The sequence below is a fragment of the Zootoca vivipara genome, chromosome 3 (assembly GCF_963506605.1).
Source record: "Zootoca vivipara chromosome 3, rZooViv1.1, whole genome shotgun sequence".
Lineage (NCBI taxonomy): Eukaryota > Metazoa > Chordata > Lepidosauria > Squamata > Lacertidae > Zootoca > Zootoca vivipara.
The window spans coordinates 98411752-98431178 of record NC_083278.1 but is presented as its reverse complement, the minus strand read 5'-3'; the positions used below and the strand labels follow the sequence as shown (position 1 = coordinate 98431178).

General features: G+C 42.1%; 1 protein-coding gene across 1 annotated transcript in view; it reads left to right on the top strand.

The window, feature by feature from the left end:
* The window catches only part of HAAO (3-hydroxyanthranilate 3,4-dioxygenase), a 67182-nt gene extending 50447 nt beyond the window's left edge, over positions 1–16735 (top strand). Inside the window, exon 10 of the mRNA XM_060273042.1 lies at positions 16610–16735. Coding sequence (XP_060129025.1) covers positions 16610–16688 — 79 coding nt within the window. The 3' untranslated portion in view covers positions 16689–16735. The remainder of the gene's footprint in view (positions 1–16609) is intronic.
* Positions 16736–19427: the final 2692 nt, after the last annotated feature.

The following is a 19427-nucleotide window of genomic DNA, read 5'->3' as shown; positions in this document are numbered from 1 at the left end:
TCTTACAATTTTGGATTGCATAAATTCTTACCCATGCAGCAGTGGAGTTCATAATGGGTGACAATCTCTGGCTTATAAGTTACAGAACCACACTTCAGAGACTTATCCGTCTTGCAACCAACCATTTTCCCAGTAACCTTCTCATCTGAGACAAGGGGTGGAAAGGAGGAAAGAGGAAGAGAGAAAAGAGGAAGAGAGAAAAGAGTGAATGTTTGGGTCGTCATCACCACCACCACCACGGCAATGATTAACTGGATTTCACATGAGCTATATCTGTATTCCCTATTGACTGGGAGTTTGGTGTACATATAGTAACGTAAAATAAAAGGTAAAGGGACTCCTGGACAGTTAAGTCCACTCAAAGGTGACTGTAGGGTTGCGGCGCCCATCTCGCTTTCAGGCCGAGGGAGCCGGCGTTTGTCCACAGGCAGCTTTCCGGGTCATGTGACCAGCAGGACTAAACCACTTCAGAGCACAGAAATAGTAACAGGCACCACCCTCCCTGTGCACAATCAGCACTTGTGGGGCTGCTGTCAATGCAGCATTTTTGGCACCAGAAGGGGGTGAGGTGAGGGCAGCACTGGTCAGAAAAAGTAAGGACACAATGACATGTGATTTGCTGGTGCATGTGGCAGTTAGGAATGGAATCCCTGCACAAGTGAGGAGTTGCCTGTAGTCGGGTATTACTGATGTCATTCTGAGTACAGGCACATGTGTGTGTCCCCACCCCTTCACCCTCCTGCACTCCTAAATCTACTGTAGAGAGTAGGGGAAAACCCCAGGCATGCATGTGGGTAGGACAGGTGGGGGGAAGACTTTTTATGTGAGCAGACCTGGCTACCCACATGCAAACTGTGGGGAATTGCTGTCGAGTATAACTGTGCACGAGAGCTAATTGGTGTATAAAGTAAGACAAGAGAACCATGTTTCCTAGACTCAGTTAAGATGCACACCCTCTTCTCCGGTGCAGGAGGAAGTGAAGCCTTCTCTTCCTTTCCATGCTCACACTCTCTTCAACCATGCAGCAGCCCAGAAAGACGTGTCTGTGCTTGCTGCATACAAGCTCAGACTGCATGCTTGAAACTACAGTATGCTTCTGTATTTTCTATGTGAGTATTCTGCATATGTTCTCCTTGCTGCTGCATGGAACTATGGATAAATCCAACTTTTGAATCTGTAAGTAAAGCATTTGTAAACTCATCTCTCAGTGTGTGCTTTGTTCAGTGCTCAGTGAAATAAATGGGATATTAAAACAGGTTTAAGAAGAAGAGTTTGGATTTGATATCCTGCTTTATCACTACCCGAAGGAGTCTCAAAGCGGCTAACAATCTCCTTTCCCCTCCTCCCCTACAACAGACACCCTGTGAGGTGGGTGGGGCTGAGAGACTTCAGAGAAGTGTGACTAGCCCAAGGTCACCCAGCAGCTGCATGTGGAGGAGCGGAGACACGAACCTGGTTCCCCAGATTACGAGTCTACCGCTCTTAACCACTACACCACACTGGCTCTAAACCACACTGAACCACTAAACCACACTGCTTTAATAGACTGTCCCCACGTTGTACTGCTGTTCAAATAGTGACATGGTTTTAAACTCTCCTGGGTCTTCTGTGTGCTCTTTTTATCTAGGTATCCTGCTGGCTCTTCTATTGTTCAGCCACACACATGGGTCACCAGAATCTATTTTTTCCACCCCACACTTTGTGCTACATGGAGTTTCACCCAGAGCATTCCCCTAGCATGACACAATATTGACATGTACATAGCCAAGAATCTTTCTATGTTTTTCCTACATTATAAACTCCTAAATGCCCAGGCATGTGATAAGGGCATTTCTGTGACCTCTTTCCCTTTATTGCATCATTAAGCCAAAATAAATGGAACTTAAGGTGAAGGGGAAGGTGGGTGGCGGAGCCCGAAGACAGGACAACCTTTGCAGCTGGTTCTTACTTGTATATATGATGAGGCCTATGCAGGGGCGTCCATCTCTATTAACACAGCTTTTGAGGTTGCATGGGTTTTCTGGTATATTGACTACGCAGTGTAGACAGATGACAGCATCTGCTCCAAAAGACAAAACCAAAATCCTATGTGAATAAATGACAGTGGTTTTGTAGCCATTTCGTTTGAGGTCTTCATATTTTCACCACAAAGGAAGTTTGGAAAATCCTGACTTAGGTTAGTACTAGTCGAGGACCATGGACATATTTACACTCAGGAGGAACCGACACGGGGAACACACAACAGCCAAGCACACATCACAACTTGTTCTGTGGGTAACACATAGGGTTCTTCTTTCAAACCTAATTCCATCAATGAGACATTGTAAAAACAACAATAGGGACTGGCTCGGCTCTCTTCTCTTATTTCTGTACAATGTATCTGATAGCTTAAAAATTGCTGCCCCCATAAGCACACAGGGGCAGGCATCCCTTTCTCCATACAATTCCGCAGGAAGGGACAGCACTTTGTAAAACCATTTTATTTTGCTACATGACCACAAAACTGCTCTAAGTAGCTGTAAAATGTTAAAGGGAGAAAGAGGCAGCCCGCAGACAACCTCTTCAGAACTTCATATTTCTGCTTGTAAAGCTGTGTGGATTTTTGATGGCTTCTTCCTCACAGAATAGGCACCAAATGGGACTAAAATGAGTTGGCCCAGGAGGGAATTATATTGATCCACCCATCCCTAGCTCTTAGATGATGGAACCTACAGTCAATACCTCAGGATACATCCGCTGCGGGTTGAGTCTTTTCAGGTTATGGACGTGCCGAAGTCGGAAGTTCCGGAATGGGTTACTTCTTGGTTTGGCACGTCCGTGACCTGCGCGCATGTGCAGAAGCGCTAAATCATGCTTTGCGCATGCGCAGAAGTGCTGCATTGCGTCACATGCGTGTGCAGGTGCGGCACTTCATGTTGTGGCCTTTTCATATTGAGAATGGGCCGCCGGAACGGATCCCGTTTGCAACATGAGGCACCACTGTATTGTCTTGAGACAAAGGTTCTTGAGAGCAGAAGCTGTAAGGCCTACAAGGCCTACACAATCATTCAAGCCTGCTAACTGCTAACTGTTAACAGCAAACTGCTAAGTCACTGTGACTCGTGACTCATCTCGAATGATGATTCATTCTCCCTATAAAAGTAGCCAGCCACTTTGTGTCTCAGCTCAGTGTGTGTGTTGTGTATCTAGTAAATCAGTAACTCCAGGTATCTAGTAAATCAGTAACTAAGACTGTGCCTCTTAAGAGTCAGATAGCTGCTATGGTCTTTAACTATGCTGTTTATGAACAACTTTATTTTCTCAAGAAAATGTTTTGTTCTGTTTATGAAGAAGACTCTGCTTTGCTTAATTTACCGCTGCGTGACATCTATAGCCTGCTCAAATCTTGCGTCTTATTTTCTACTTGCAAAAAAGCCCTGTTACACAAATTTAAATATTAGGGAGAGTGGCTTAAATAAATAAATTTGAGCAGACTGTAGCAGGCTGCAGTAAAGGAAGAGATGTGAAGCAGGGCCAGTTCATCAGTTCTACTGCAACAACAGCTGCCCTTGGCGTTCCCTCTCCTTCTCTTATCACCTAGCATCAGTCGTTCCATTAAGGTGCAACAGAGGAAGAGAACAGAAGAAGGGCCATTTCATTGACTCAGTTCAGAATCTATGGAGGGGCAGGGATAAGTTTAGTTTGGTTCAGTATTAAACTACCTAAGTTGAATTTGCCTTCCCTCTTCTGCCTGTGAATCTGTACTTAACCTGCCTCCCTTGGCTGACAGTGCTTTTCCCAACTCTTGCAAAAAGAACATACCTCCAGGTGTGAGGAACAGGAAAACACAGATTGCAAGAAGTACTTGACTTGGGGTGGACATCTTGGTATCAAAAGGACACTGTATGTTCTCCAGCAAAGCCCCAAAACACAGAGGAATAGATGTGGACCTTCACTGGATTCCTCCAGGGTGGAGAAGCTTCTTCCTTTGACCCTTTTAATGACACCCTAGAGATCATGGTGTCCTCAGAAAGGAAATATAAACGGGTGGGCTATAACATCATGAACTAGCCACTCATCACAGAACAAAAACCCCAATTTAAATGAGAACCTGAATTGTGGGAGGAACAGAGTCTATAAGGTCAGGGTTTCAATGGCCCCAACAAGTCTCCACTGGCACACCTGCCACTTTTAGAACCAAATAAATGCATGGCAAAATCAGGAATATCAGTGCTTGCCCAACAATAAATGGACAATCATTTTAATGTTTCTGATTTGATATAATAAATCTGTAGAAATGACAATATAAACACCAAGAACAAAGCTATATTTACACTGCAGCCTTAGGCATGCCTATTTAAAAGTAAGCCCCATTGAGTTCAATGAGACTTTCTCCTCAAGTACATACAGGATTGCAGCCTCACTTATTTACAAAAGAGGGCAGTAAAAATCTTACCCCAGATTTTGATAGTAAAGGTAAGTAAATAAGTAACTGAGTCTCAGGGTTCCTGGAAGACTAAATGCATTTCCCCCACCTAATGAAGAAGGAAGTGTCCTGTACAAAGAATGGCAGAAAGCAATATCAAGATTTATCTGGCAGGGGAAGAAACCAAGAATAAAATATAAATTATTAACTGGTTCCAAAGAATGTGGGGGCTTCTCCCTGCCATATTTGAAATTATATTACAAAGCGTCCTGCCTCTGCTGGTTGTGGGAATTGATCTTGTTAAAAAAAATACAGGTTTACTAGATTTGGAGGGACATGATAATAGATTTGGGTGGCACACATATTTGTGGTATGACAAAACACAAATACCTAAAGGATTCTTGAACCATCTGATAAGAAAATCAATCTATGAGGTATGGGACAGGTATAAGAACTTATTAGAACGGAGAACACCATGGTGTCTCTCTCCACTGGAAGGACCTATTGCAGTCATCAGCAGTCATTAACAGCCATCAACAGGTTTACCACTCCTATCAGCCCATCACCCATTCCCACCCACCCCCACCACCCTCTGAATATACATAAGGGTCTGGCTCTTCTGTTTCAGTGTATCTGAAGAAGTGTGCATGCACGCGAAAACTCATACCAAAATAAAAACTCAGTTGGTCTTTAAGGTGCTACTGAAGGAATTTTTTTATTTTGCTTCGACTCAGACCAACACGGCTACATACCTGTAACTCCACTAGAAGCAGTTTCAGTTAAAAAAGTAAATATGAGAGGTGAGTGGGCCACCTACAAAGATTTATTAAAAGAGGCAGGAGACCAATTAAAATTGGGGGGAAATGAAGATATTAGAGAACTGTTAACAGATTGGCTTCAGCATTACCAATTAAATGATTTTTTTAAGGTTGACAAGAATAAAGGTTTTGATACAATGAGATCGAGGTTTGAAATAGATCTGTTGGAAAATAACGTGAAAGTGTTATAAAAATGTACAAACTACTTTTAAAATGGCATACAAAAGATGATGATACAATGGGCTAGAGATTTTGGGTATAATACCCATCTTTCATCCTAGGAAAAGTTATGGAAACAGGAAATAAAATTTACTGCATGCTGTTCATTGAAAGAAACTTATATGAAAATGATGTCTCTTTGGGATCTACCGGTAACACTGAGTAAAAATGCTAGGATGTACAAAATAAGTTCAAAATTATGTTGGAAATGTAAAGAGAAAGAGGACACTTTTTACCAAATGTGGTGAACATGTACATCGGTAAAGGCTTTCTGGGAAATTACCGTATATATAATGAGTTAAAGAAAATGTTAAAAAATACACCTGTCAAAAAACCAGAAGCCTTTTTACTAGGTATAATAGGTGAGGAGTTTCCAAAAGAAGATAAAATACTTTTATGTATGAAATGACAGCGAGAATGTGACTAGCTCAGAGATGGAAGGAAGGAGAAGGACGAACAAAAGACAAATGGCCGATGAAACTGATGGAGAAGATCTGAAACCAGGAAGATCAAGTATTTTCTAAAGACTGGAGTAAGTTTGTAATTTATTTAAAAGACCACTGTAAACAATTAAAATCTTTGGCATGAATGTAATGACACTTTGGAATTATTAATGATAATGATGGTTATACAATACATGGATAAGGGTCAAATAAGCAGTAAACTTAAATCTAAATATGGAACCCATGGAGGGAGGGAAGGAGATCTGATGTTTCAAAAGAACCTTGTATTTTATTGGTGAGGTTGATGGACTTTGTATTTTATTGCTTGAAACGCTTTTTGTTTTATATGTATAAAATTATCAAAAACTCAATTAAAAATATAAAAAAGAAAAGAAGGAAGTGCGCTAGGACTTCCTTACAATGTTCTCTGTCTTGTTATATATTGAAGAGACCAGGGGAAAACCCTCCATTGAGCTCAGCAGTGCTGACTTCTGAGTAGACCCATAGAGGATCACAGTTTTATTGTTGCAAATACTCTGATTTATCTTGTTGAGTTGCTGCCAGGTTTCATTGAATGAAAATGAAGATTGCATTTCACAATGGCAAAGGTAATGTCCAAAATATTTAGTAATGCCCTGTATAGAATTTCAGAATTTGGTTTAGATTGCAAGATTAAGAACATAAGAAGAGCCTGCTGGATCAGGCCAATGACCAATCCGGTCCAGCATCCTGTTCTCACAAGAGTCAGTGAGATGCCTGTGGGAAACTGGCTTAAAGGACCCAAGCACAAGGGTCTTCTCCCCCCCCCCCCCCGTTATTTTCAGCAACAAGTATTCAGAAGCAGCTCTCAAGGTGTGATTGCCAGAGAAAGTATTCCCCACATATAGGTACGCAAAGCTCCTGCACATTAGAAATGCATTCAGGGCACACAAGAAACCCATAAGCAGAGCACGGTAGGACACATTGTATTTAAAGTACACGGTATAGTTGAATCTGGCTGATCTCTACTAGATGTCACAGATAGCACAGTACACTGTGGGAAGTGTACCAGAGCAAATGCCCTCGCTGGCCAAGAACACACATACAGGAAAGGCAGATGAAGAAATGAAAAACTCAGACAAGGCCCATAGACCGATGGCTGTGTCATTTCAGTTTCTGGGAATGCAAAAGAATGCTTGTCATGTCAGAATTTGAGGGTTGCTCCCTGAAATACTACTAAACTCATTGATCTTCCAAGTTTGTTGCGGGAATCAACAGTGTACTGTATGTTCTAGGCAATTTCCAAAGGTTTGTGGGCAGGGATAAACAAGAAGTGATTGGAATAACAGATTTGATACTTGGAGTCAGGGTGCATCACCTAGTCTTCTGTTTAGGAGTGAGGATATGTATACAGAATCAGTACTTGGGACCTGGCACTTAAGTTGAAGGTAGATATAAATTGCCTTGCTTTTTAAAGAGGAGAAGCCTTCTGTTCACTCTGTTCATGTTCCCTTGTGTGGGCAAATTTGCAGCACTTTCCCCATAAAATGTACAGTGGAACCTTGGTTTTTGAACTTAATCCATTCCAGAGGTCTGTTTGACTCCTGAAACATTTGAAAACGAAGGTGCAGCTTTCGATTGGTGCAGGTGCCCCAGAAAAGATAGCCAACAGCTGTGTCGGACATTCAGCTTCCAAAAAACATTAAGAAACTGGAACACTTACTTGTGGGTTTTTTTGCGTTCGGGAGCTGATTTGATCATCAACTAAGCTGTTTCAGAACTAAGGTTCCACTGTACTTGGATATATTGTTCCCAAGTACGTGGAAGTTTATTGTTCAGGGTGAAGAGATGGCTCCATTCATTTCTTCTGTGCTCCTTGCTTTTCACCCCTTCATCTCACTATCAAATTGCCATGGAAATCTCCACCATTTTTGAAAAGAAACCAATATAATCCTGATTGCAAAGCAGAGTAAAATGTAGCAGGAGTATTATACAGACCCCTTTCAACCGTTAGAATATCATATTGATGAGAAAGCATGATGTGCTTATAGTTGGCTATTGATATCCATAAGAATGGTTTTATGGCCAGCTGCCTTAAATTAGGAGTTACAGTATTAACAATAATATAGTAGGGAATTGGATAAATCCGGAGTATTATATTTCATGGATACAGAAAAGGCATTTGGCACAACAAATTGTAGATTTAAATTGCATCTGATGCTCAGTGGAGGCTTATTAATGGTACAACCTATTTGATCTCTCTGGGCAGAAGGAATGCAGAAATGCTTGATCATTTTAATTGCTTTCTTTTAAGTGTCTCCATTAGAAGATCACCTTCATAGGATTTTATAATATAATACTTTGGAGTTACTTCAGATGTTCAAATGTTCAAATATTTATTTATTTATTTATTATTACGGTCGAGGACCAGCTCTTAAAAGTAAAATAAAAATAAAAAATAAAATGGATCCCTTTGAAAGAATATTTTCCGGGAGTGTAACGTATATAAGACGCTTTGTACAACGTTTAAAAGAAAATTGTTAATTATATAACTATGCTAAAAGTTTAACCCTTAAAATAGGAGCTGCAGAAAGCTGAGCCTAGCTCGCTCGGGGTACCATATTTTGGGAAAATTCAGACGGGCTCGGGAGAAAGTCTGTGTCTGCATATTTGGGCTCAGAATCTGGCGACCACCCTGGTTATCTTCAGGTCTTTGCCTAGCAAGAGCAGGTTGTATAATTGCTTTTCCGGGAGGCTTGCTAACCTCACCAGTATGGGATCCAGGATCTCCCTTCGAGCTTCTTCATAGAGGGGGCATCTGAAGAACAAGTGCTCTGGGCTTCCTATTTCCCCTAGTGGGCATACACAGAGTCTTTGGGCGTATGGGATATTTTTGTAAAGCCCCTCCAGCACAGGTGTGGGCAATGCCGCGCTTCTGGCAAGTGTAAAAGCCCTTCTTGCGTTTTTTGACAGGAGAAAGGAGAGGTAAGGTGCTAGGGCGGCTATGTATCTCTCAATTTCTCCAGTTCTATATTCAGGGCATCTTGAGCAGTCCTGTTGTCTTTCAATATCAATGAGTCGTTGTCTGACCAGCTTGTCTTAGATCCAATCTTAGGAGGGCTTGGGGGGCAAGGCCCATATTCTGGAGAGAGTTCAGAACCGCTAGCTGCCAACCGGACTGGAACTGGTCGCATAGGATCAGTGGCACAATCCCTTGGGGTTTCAAATTTAGAGCCAGCCATTTATAGATTGATGATAGGCAGATTAAAGCCTCCACTCTCGTCATTCCCATTTCAAGTCTGACCCATGTGTTAGATACGCATCTGGGGACGTGTAGGAGGGCTCTGAGGAATTTGGATTGTACGTGCTCCAAGGGAAAGGAGGAGGAGGAGGAGGAGGACGGGCCTAGAAAGGCTCCATAAAGGAGCTGAGCCAACGTTTTGGCCTTAAATAGCTTAAGGGCCGCAGGAACAAAGAAGCCCCCTTTTGTTGTGTAAAATTTGAGAATACAGTTTGCGGTTTTTTCCGCTGAGCTTCCAATAGAATTCATGTGCAGTTTGTTGGATCCTGTGGCCTGTACTGCCATTCCGAGGTATTTGTAGTTGGAAACTTGCTCTAATCTGTGTCCTTGCAGTTCCCAACTTCTGGGCTTTGATTTTTTCCCCAAACGCTATTACCTTAGTTTTTTGGTAGTTGATTTTGAGGCATTCTGTTTCACAATACGTAGCAAGCCTCCTTAGTGCCCTTTTAAGTCCGATTGGTGTTCTGGAAAAGATGACCGCATCATCGGCATATAAAAGGACAGGGATGTGCCGGTTTGCGAGCTTTGGTGGATGGAAGTCTAAATCAGTTAGTGCAGCTACTAGGTTATTAAGGTAAAAGTTAAAAAGTAGTGGAGCCAGAAGTCACCCTTGTCTGACGCCCTTGTAGGTTTTGATGGGATCTGTTAGGTGCCCTAGGTGGCTGCACCTAACTCTGAGGGCCGTGTTTGCGTGGAGTGCCTGAATTAGTAATAGGAGCCATTTGTCGATTGATGTGTCCTGCAGTCTGTCCCAGAGTCTGGTTCTAGACACGGTGTCAAAGGTTGCTTTTAAATCTACGAAGGCGGCGTACAGAGAGGCCTGCTCTCTTGATTTATATTTGTCTATGAGATGTAACGTTAGACAGTGATCCAACGTGGACCGTCCAGGTCTGAATCCCGCTTGTTCGATTGCCAGAATGTCTTCCTTCTCTAACCAGTCTGAAAACTTGGTGAGAAGGTGCTTTGCGTAGAGCTTACTGGTCATGCTTAGTAGGCTGATCAGCCTGTAGTTTGCTGGGTCCCTTCTGTTGCCCTTTTTGTAGAATGGCACTATTATGGCTATTCCCCAATCTCTGGGGATACGATCAGAGTTGTCTATATGCGTGAAGAGGGCGGCTAGAAATGGTGCCCACCAGTCCGCTTGTGCTTTTAACATTTCTGGCGTAATGCCGCCTAGGCCTGGGGCTTTAGCCGATTTCAGTTGGTTGATGTAGGTTTTCATTTCAGTTACATTTTGCCAGTTGTTCTATTTTGCAGGTCTGGGGTGGTATTTCAGTGTCATCATATAGAGATTAGAAATACGAAACCCAGAGGTTTGGTGGAATTTGTGAGGTTAGGGAAGAGTTGGTCTTGCGGATGCCAGGGGCCGCCAGTTTCCAAAAAAGGGTTTGGTCTTTGGATTTCGCCGCACTGATTAATTCCACCCAGCATTTTCTGCTGTGGGCATTCTTTTGCTGAATTATAAGCTTTTCGTACTCTTTTTTTTAAAAAAATGCGGACAGTATGGTAGGCTTGCAGTCTGTCCACCTTTTCGGCTGTCAAGGCAGCCTTGTATGCATTTTGTCGGGCTCTCTTGGCTTCCAGGCAAGTAAGGTCGAACCAGGGTTAATTAGGTATTGGTGGTTTGTTGAACTTTTGCCCTGGGATGTTGAATAGGTACGGTTTTAATTCTTGGAGTAGGCTCTCATACACAGTAATTGGGTCCTCAGACTTGGGATTGGGCTCAATGCCATTTAAGATTGGACTAACTTTTCCAGGGGATAGGAGCTCCTTCAGTCTGAAGCCAAGGGCCTGGGACCATTTGGCTCTGCAGCCAGGTCGCTCTAAAGCAGAAATCTCAGCTGGATATATTGTCCTGAGGAAGGGAGATTCGATTTTTGGTGCCACCTGCGAGTGTAAAGGAAAATGGTCCCCTTCGAGGAATGGAAGTACTTTTAGATTTTCTATTTTGGGTAGTAGTTCTTTATCTGCCAGCATGTAATCGATTGTGCTTGTTTTTGCCCCAGACATGTAAGTGAATTCCCCAGGGATGTCGCCGCTGGTGCACCCATTTAGAATAGGGAGACTCAGCTGTCGGGAGAATTTGAAGAGACAGGCTCCTGCGCAATTTGAGTGTTGATCCTTTGATTGCCTTGGAAGTTGGTAAGTTTCTGGGTCGGAGACAGCTAGGTAACCGATTCTGTACCTGTATTTAATTTCCAAACTGGGATCATCCGGCCCTAGCCTAGCATTAAGGTCGCCCGCCAGCAGGACCTTTGCTCCCAGATAGTCATAGAATCATAGAGTTGGAAGAGACCACAAGGGCCATCCAGTCCAACCCCCTGCCAAGCAGGAAACACCATCAAAGCATTCCTGACAGATGGCTGTCAAGCCTCTGCTTAAAGACCTCCAAAGAAGGAGACTCCACCACACTCCTTGGCAGCAAATTCCACTGCCGAACAGCTCTTACTGTCAGGAAGTTCTAGTCTGCTTGCAGTGTCCTGACATATAAGTCCAGTTTTGTCCAGTTACTCTCAATATCAGTTTTTTTAGAGGTTAATGTAGACGTTAATGATTAGGAGATTGCAGTTTCTCCAGGAGATAAGTAGGGCCATTGCAAACTGCTCTAGCGGGGACAGTTCCTTGCATATGGCGTTTAAGCATGATGAGATCAGAATACATAACCCCCCTTTGAGCCTCCCTGAACCTCTTCCTGCGACCACCCCTACTGCATATGTGTGGTAGCCTTCCAAAGTTGGATTTTCAGCTGACCATGTCTCCTGGAGGGCAATAATATTGAAGTTTTGACAGTAAAAAGGAATGTCAGTAGAGTGGGATAAGCATCTGGCCCAGCCAGCTACGTTCCAGGAGAGAATGTTTAGCACAGAGGTTTTTCCGTGAGAATTTTCGATTTTGTCGCACTCAGCTGTTTTCTGCCACTGACTCCTATGGACCTTATAGTTGGCCTTGATTTTACTTCAGATGTGTTTTCCACGAAGTTCCATTTTGTGGGGTAATTGCAGCCTCATACAACCAGCGTGTTTAGCACTAGTTAATGCATGAAGGGGTTAAGACCACAGACCTCTCTTCCTAGACTTTGGTCAAGCCCCCTCCCCTCTGGTGATGAAGGCTTAGGGAAGTGCTTTGTTTATTCAGCCTACCGTGTGAGTGCCATATGTAATGGAGGTCTGAACCATGGGCTCCCAGCTTAGACAGCGTGTTTATAGATTTTACCATATTTTTAACCCAAGGTTTCTGCCACTTTTTCTTGCTGCTTTATGGGAAAATGCATGAATCAAATTTTAGAAGTTTGTAAATAAGAACCATTTAAACTTACTAAGCAATGTGCTCTGTTAAATGCTAAAGGAAAGCACTGGAATTGACTTAGAATGGGATATTTAAAATGGTCTAATTGCCTATATTCCCATGCTCTACCACTGCATGTTTTGTGACTTCTAAAAACTCTGTCCGGGGCTCTCTCTTACTGGAGAGTATTTAACCCCACCTTTGGGTTTAGGAATCCATTGAATTCTTTTTAATTAACCAAGTTATTGACACTTTGTGCTTAATAGAGCTTGTACCCCATTCTCTTGAATCCAAAACCCCTTGTGATTTTAGTGTTTCCAGATGCTTAGCTTTTGAAACTACAGTGGCCCTAAAGCTCCCTTTTCACGCCTTTTGGGCAGCCTTGGGACACTGCTGCAGAAATAGTACTGGCTGCTTTGAACTCACCTGGGGCCACTGTTTCATGACCCCACTGCATAAAGCACATTCAAAGAAAAGTTGACAAGCTAAAAGGGAACAGCATAAGCTTTTATTGTCTGCAAGTGAGCAGAATCTTAAGGTTGCTTTCAGCCTGTCTTAAAACTCTGAATTGCAGAGATCACTTTGATCACAGCACTTGAGTTCATAATGGATGCCATTTGATGGGTCTTCAGCTGTTGCATCACATTTGACATCACTCTTCGGCATACAAGCAAGTACTTTGTCATGAACTTCCTCACCTGAGAAAGGGGATAGAGAGCAGGAAAAAGAAAGATAGAAAAGAGTGAATGTTTGCATCACCATTGCCACCGCAATAATTAACTGGATTTCACCTAAATATCCAAACTGCTCTCCTTTGAGCTGTGCGCCCTATTGAGAATTCTGTAGAGCTTAGAAATAAATAGTCTGGTAATACTAATGATTGAAGGAAAGAAGAAACACGAAGTTTATTACTCTTGGTGAACAAAGCTATTCTGAGTATAGGCACACATCCCCCCACCCTGATCCCTAATCTGCTCTAGCAGAACCCCAGAACAGGTTTAAGCAGTTCATATGGGAAGGAAAGGTGGGGGCAATACTTAGTACGTGATCAGGGCTTGCTAGCCACATGCATACTGTGGGAAATTGCAGTTAAGCTTAACTATGCGTAAGTGTTAGTTAGTGTATGAAGGGGTTAATACCAGAGAGCTGTGTTTTCTAGAATCATTTAGGTCGCACACTCTCTTCTCCAGTGAGGGAGGAAGTCAAGCCTTCTCTTCCTTTCACACTCACTCTCTTCTACCATTCTATGCCCAAGAAAGATGTGCATATTTGAAACTAAACTAAACTTCTGTGTTTTCCACCGAAGTTCAGTTTCAAACATTCTAACTGAGTTCTCCTTGCTACTGTGTGGAACAATTAATAAATCACTCTTTTGTGTCTGTAAGTAAAGCATTTGAAAATCTTCTTAACAGTGTGTGGTGTTTTAAATGTTAAGAGAGATAGAAATGGGTCCACTGTTAGTGGATTAAATGGAATATTAGAGCAGCTTGAAAAGCCTATCCCCATGCTGTACTACTGCACAAAGTGTGAAATGATTTTAAACTCAGCTGGGTTTTTCTGTGTGTGAGCCCTGCTCTTTGGATCTAGAGACCCCATCAACTCTTCTGTTGTTGAAATGCGTCACTAGAATCTAATTTTTCCATCCCACACATTCCTCACTTAGTGCTACATCAAATTATATTTCCCTTTATTGTATCGCTAAGCCCCCCCCCCCAAAAAAAGACGCTCAAGGAGAAAGGGAATGTGGAGCCCAAAGAAGGTACAACCTTATAGCAGGTGTTTTTTTGTTTTTTGTTTACCTTTTTGGGCAATGAGTCCAATACAGGTTCCTTCACCACCATCAATTTCACACTTCGTCATTTTGCATTGGTCTCCTTTCTCGGCTACGCACTCTGAACAGATGAGAGCATCTGCTGCAAAAGACAAAACCAAAATCTCATGTGAATAAACGAGGGTTGCCTTGTAGCCGTTTGGTTGGAAATCTTCATATTCTTGGCAACAAAGAAATACGTTAGGTCGGGTTTCCCAAACTTGGGCTTCCATTTGTTTTGGGACTACACTTCCCATCACCCCTGACCACAGTGTTGTACTGTCAGTTCCTGAGATCCCAATTTTATTTTGCCACATGGCCTCAGAGCTGCTCCAAGCAGCTGTAGAATGCTAAAGAGAGAAAGAGGCAACCCCCAGACCACCTCTTCAGAACTTCATACTGCTGCCTGAAAAGCTGGGTTGATTTTCCCTTACATAATTTGCCCCAAATGGGATTAAAAGGAGTATGCACAGGATGGAAATACATTGACCCTTCTGGGCCCAGCTCTGAGATGATGGAGCCCATGATTTGACCACAGCTTGATTTCATTCTGTATTTGCAAAGTATCTCTACCGAGGTACCTCTACCCTGGCATACCAATTAAAATATATGGGAGGGTAGCATAAATAAATAAATCTTAGAAGACTGTAGCAGGTGGGAGGAAAGGTGGCAGATGTGAAGCAGGGCCTCTCCATCTGCTCGACTGCAAAAACTGCTGTCTTTGGCTCTCCCTCTCCCTCAATTGTCACCTAAAAACAATCTTTCCATCAAGCGACAGCAGATAACAGAAGCAGGGCCATTTCATTGGCTTAGCTGAGATTCTATGGAGGAGGGAGAAATTTGGTTTGGTTCATATTTCAGTATGAATCTATCCACGTTACATTTTCCCTCTCTGTTGGACCAGTCATCCTGCCTTGAACCTGTCTCCCTTGGTTGATAATGCTTTCCCCAACTCTTGGAAGAAGAAGAAGAAAACATACCTCCAGGTATAAGGCACAGGAAAGCACAGATTACCAGAAGAAGTTGGCCTGGGGTAGACATCTTGGAAGCAGAAGACTCCGTCTATGTCTCAGGAGAACCTTAAGTAACAGAGGAACAAAGGCAGGCCTTCACTGGATTCCACCAGAGTAGAAAAGCTTCTTCCTCTCTTCCTGTTAAAAACCACTCTACAGATCACAGTGTACTCAGAAAGGACATATAAACATAAACTGGTGGGCTGTGACATTATGAACTGGCCACTCATTACAGGGCAATAATGATGTGTGGGAGGAACAGAGTCTTTTAGCTCAGGGCTTCAATGGGTTCTGCAAGTCTCCACTGGCACATTTGCCCTTACAGGACAAGACCCGTAATCATACATACATACATACATTATTTTCTTTGTATGCTGTCTTTCCACAGTTCAAACCATATTCAAGGCAGCTTACATAATGGAAAAAATACATAACTACAACATAACAAAAGTAACCATTAATAGAAAAAGCAAAATGCAAAACCAAACTGAACAATTTCAATAAATCACAGTAGAAGATTCGGAGAAAACCCCAGCAGCAACAGGAGCAACAACTCCCCCCACCCCACCCCCCAAACACCACCTCAGCAGCCTCAATCACTGCCCTCCCAGATCAGGTGTAAAAAGGCCAGAGTTTTGTGGGATGCTCAGCAATCATCAGTATTATTACTTCTTGCACAACAATGAATGAATGGTGGTTTTCTGCAAATAATGAGCCCTAAGCTGGTCAAAACAAACATCCTCAAGGAGTACCTTTTCACTGCATACTAGGTTTGCACAGTTTGTGATGCACTAAATCAGTTTTTTCTCAACCAACAAGGGCATACAAAGAAATTCGTGGGGTGTGTGTATAAGAGTGTTGTTGTTGTTGTTGTTTTAATGTACAATATAAACAAACAAATTTAAAGTTACAAAATTTCAATCCATGTGAAAAATTCAAAGTAAATAATAATGTGAACCGGGTTTGAAGGCGGTGTGGAATCCTCTTATGTTAGCTAAATTGGGACATGGATTGAAAAAAGTTGAGAAACACTGTATTAAATGAAACATCTCCCACCAGCAGCCAAATCTAGGTTCTTGTCCCAACAACCATTCAGTTTATTCAGGTCCCAGAAAGAATCCTCAAAAATTCTTGCAGCGTTGTCAACAAGCAATGAATAACCTAAAGGGAGAGTTTCTTGTTATCAGGCAATGAACAGTTAGTTTCATCAGGCAATGAAAGCTTGGAGTCAATCTGAAAAGATTAACTGATGTGGTTTAAAAAACAGCAGGATCAGCCTTCTCATGTATAGGGTCCATGTCTGCCATCCAGCCCCATTCTCTGTTTTGTTTTGAAGGTTTCAGTGGAAGAGAGCTGAAGGATCCATTGCTCTTTCCGTTATTCAGGATCCAGCGCGGAAAAGACCCTACACCTGAGTTGCTGGCAAGACTGATTAACAAAAGTCTGATCAAATGTTTTATGTGAGCACTGCATTCGAAGAAGAAGAAGAGGAGGAGGAGGAGGAAGAGATTCATTAATCTTGAATCTACACATCTAAAACTATATGACACCACTTTAAATAGTCATAGTTTTTCCCAAATTATCTTAGGAACGGTAGTTTGTTTAAGTTGCCACGGCTCCCTAAAAAGAGGGATTGATTGTTAAACAGCTCTGGAATTGTAGCTCTGGGAAGGAATAGGAGAGTTTATAAACAACTCTCAGCACGCTTAATAAACTACAGAGCAACTGATATGACATTCCATATGTGGTGGGCATGTGAGTTGTTGCAACCATTCTGGGAAAGAGTATGTACAGAAATAAGCAAAATCACGAATCAGGACATATAATGTAATACAAGCCCAGGCTTATTAACAGTTTTCAAAGATTTTCAACTTAATTTGTTACACATAATAATAATAATAATAATAATAATAATAATAATAATAATAAATATTTTTAATTGTACCCCGCCCATCCAGCTGGGTTCCCCAGCTACTCCACACAAGGAACCTATTGATTTTCTTCTGGTGGCTGCATAATTACTCAAAGCAAAGAACCTGGTCACCTACACATCAGACAATGGAAACAAAAAATAAGCACAATTGCTTTTTCTGAGAAACTAACAAAGAGAGAACATGTCTCAACAAGGCATCTGATCTGGATAAGTTTGTTGAAGTATGTTACTCCTTTATAAAATATTCACATGGACTTATGGGGAAATCTATTTCATTAGTCTTCTGTTCCAGAGAGAGAGGGTGGGGATGGGGAAAACCAAAATGAATAAAAATAAATGACAACTCCCAGATTTTAGGGGTGGGTGAAGCTATGGCTGTTTAAAGTGATATCATAGTAATTTAAATGCATGGTGCGAATGTGGCCTAAGACAAAATAAAACATATTTCAGTGTTCCACTAGGAGTGAGGTCTTGCAACATGAATGCCTAGTTGTTATATACAACACAGTGTCAGAACTCTTGAACAGACTTGCATCACCCACAACACCAGATTCAATTTTAAAAGTTGGCAGGTGTCAGTATATAGGTAGAAAAATTCAATTTCGGAATTCTTAGGGCTGAAAGGAATGGAGTGGGGTGAGGGGAAGGATATGTACAGTCTGAGCCAGTGGTTCATAGATCTCCCTTGAAAAAGCCCAAATAAGCTGTGTAATAAGAAATTGAATTGATGGCATGAAATATTAGTTTTGATCACAAAATATGGAGTTGATGGAAGTTTTGAAAGTAGATGAAATGAGAGCAAATGATATATATAGCCAGGGAATTCTTTTTGATTGACCAAGTAATCAGCACATTGTACATAACAACACTTGCCCACCATTCTCTTGAAACCCAAGCCCCTCGTGTTTCAAGTGTTCCTAAATTCTTAGCTTTGCAGAATGCAGTGACCAAAAATCTCCCCTTTCATGCTGATTGGGCTGCTATCAGATACTGCAGCCAAAATAGTCCTGGGTATTTTGAACCCATCTACACCCCCCCCCCAAAAAAATATTGGGCCATTACACCACAGCATATAGCATATTTGAAAGAAAGGAAAAAAACAAGAAAGGTTGACAAGCTGAGGGGGAACGGAATAAACGTTTATTCTTTGCAGGAGGGCAGAATCTTGAGGTGACTCTCAGCCTGTTTTAAAAGTTTGCATTGCAGAAATCAGTATCATCACAGCACTTGACTTCCTCAATCATGTCATTTTTCTCACAAGAAGGAATATCACAGCGTATCACATCCTTCTTTGCACAACCGAGCATTTTATCTATAATCTTCTCATCTGAGACAAGGTGTGAAGTGGAAGAAAGAGGAAAAGAGTGAAGATTTGTATCATCCTCACCCTCAGTCCCCACAATGATTAACTGGAATTGACATAAAATATCCAAGGAGCTCCCCATTAAATAGCCTGGTGATACTGATGGCTGAAAGAATAAAGAAACACAAGGGCTGAACACATAAAAAAAAACATTTTAGGAAAATGTGCTGTAAACTTCATATTGGGAAGTCACGTTGGAGAAAGATGGGACTCCACAGCCCCATCCAGTGTCACAGTGTTATAACACATATAAAACACTTTTTCTTTACTATTGAACTCAGCAGTGCTGATTTCTGAGTAGACGCATACAGGATCACAGTTTTATTGTTGCAAAAGCACCGATTTATCTGGATGACTTCCTGTCATTGTTCATTGAATGAGCATGGCGATTACATTTCATAATGGTAATGGTAATGTCCAAAATATTTAGCAATACAGTCATACTTTTGGCTGCCGAATGGAATCCATTATGGAAGTCCTTTCTACTTGAAAAACATTCAACTTCCAAGGCGTGGCTTCCAATTGGCTCCAGGAGCTTCCTGCAGCCAATTGGAAGCCACAGAAACTCCAACAGACGTTCAGCTTCCAAAAGAATGTTCACAAACCAGAACACTCACTTCTGGGTTTGTGCCGTGCGAGAGCCAAAATGTTAGACTGCCAAGGTATTTGTCAACAAAGGTACAACTGTCCCATGTTTAGAATTTCAGAATTTGGTTTAGATTGCAAAATCAAGAACATAAGAAGAGCCTGCTGGATCAGACCAATGACCAATCTGGTCCAGCATCCTGTTCTCACAAGAGTCAGTGAGATGCCTGTGGGAAACTGGCTTAAAGGACCCAAGCACAAGGGTCTTCTCCC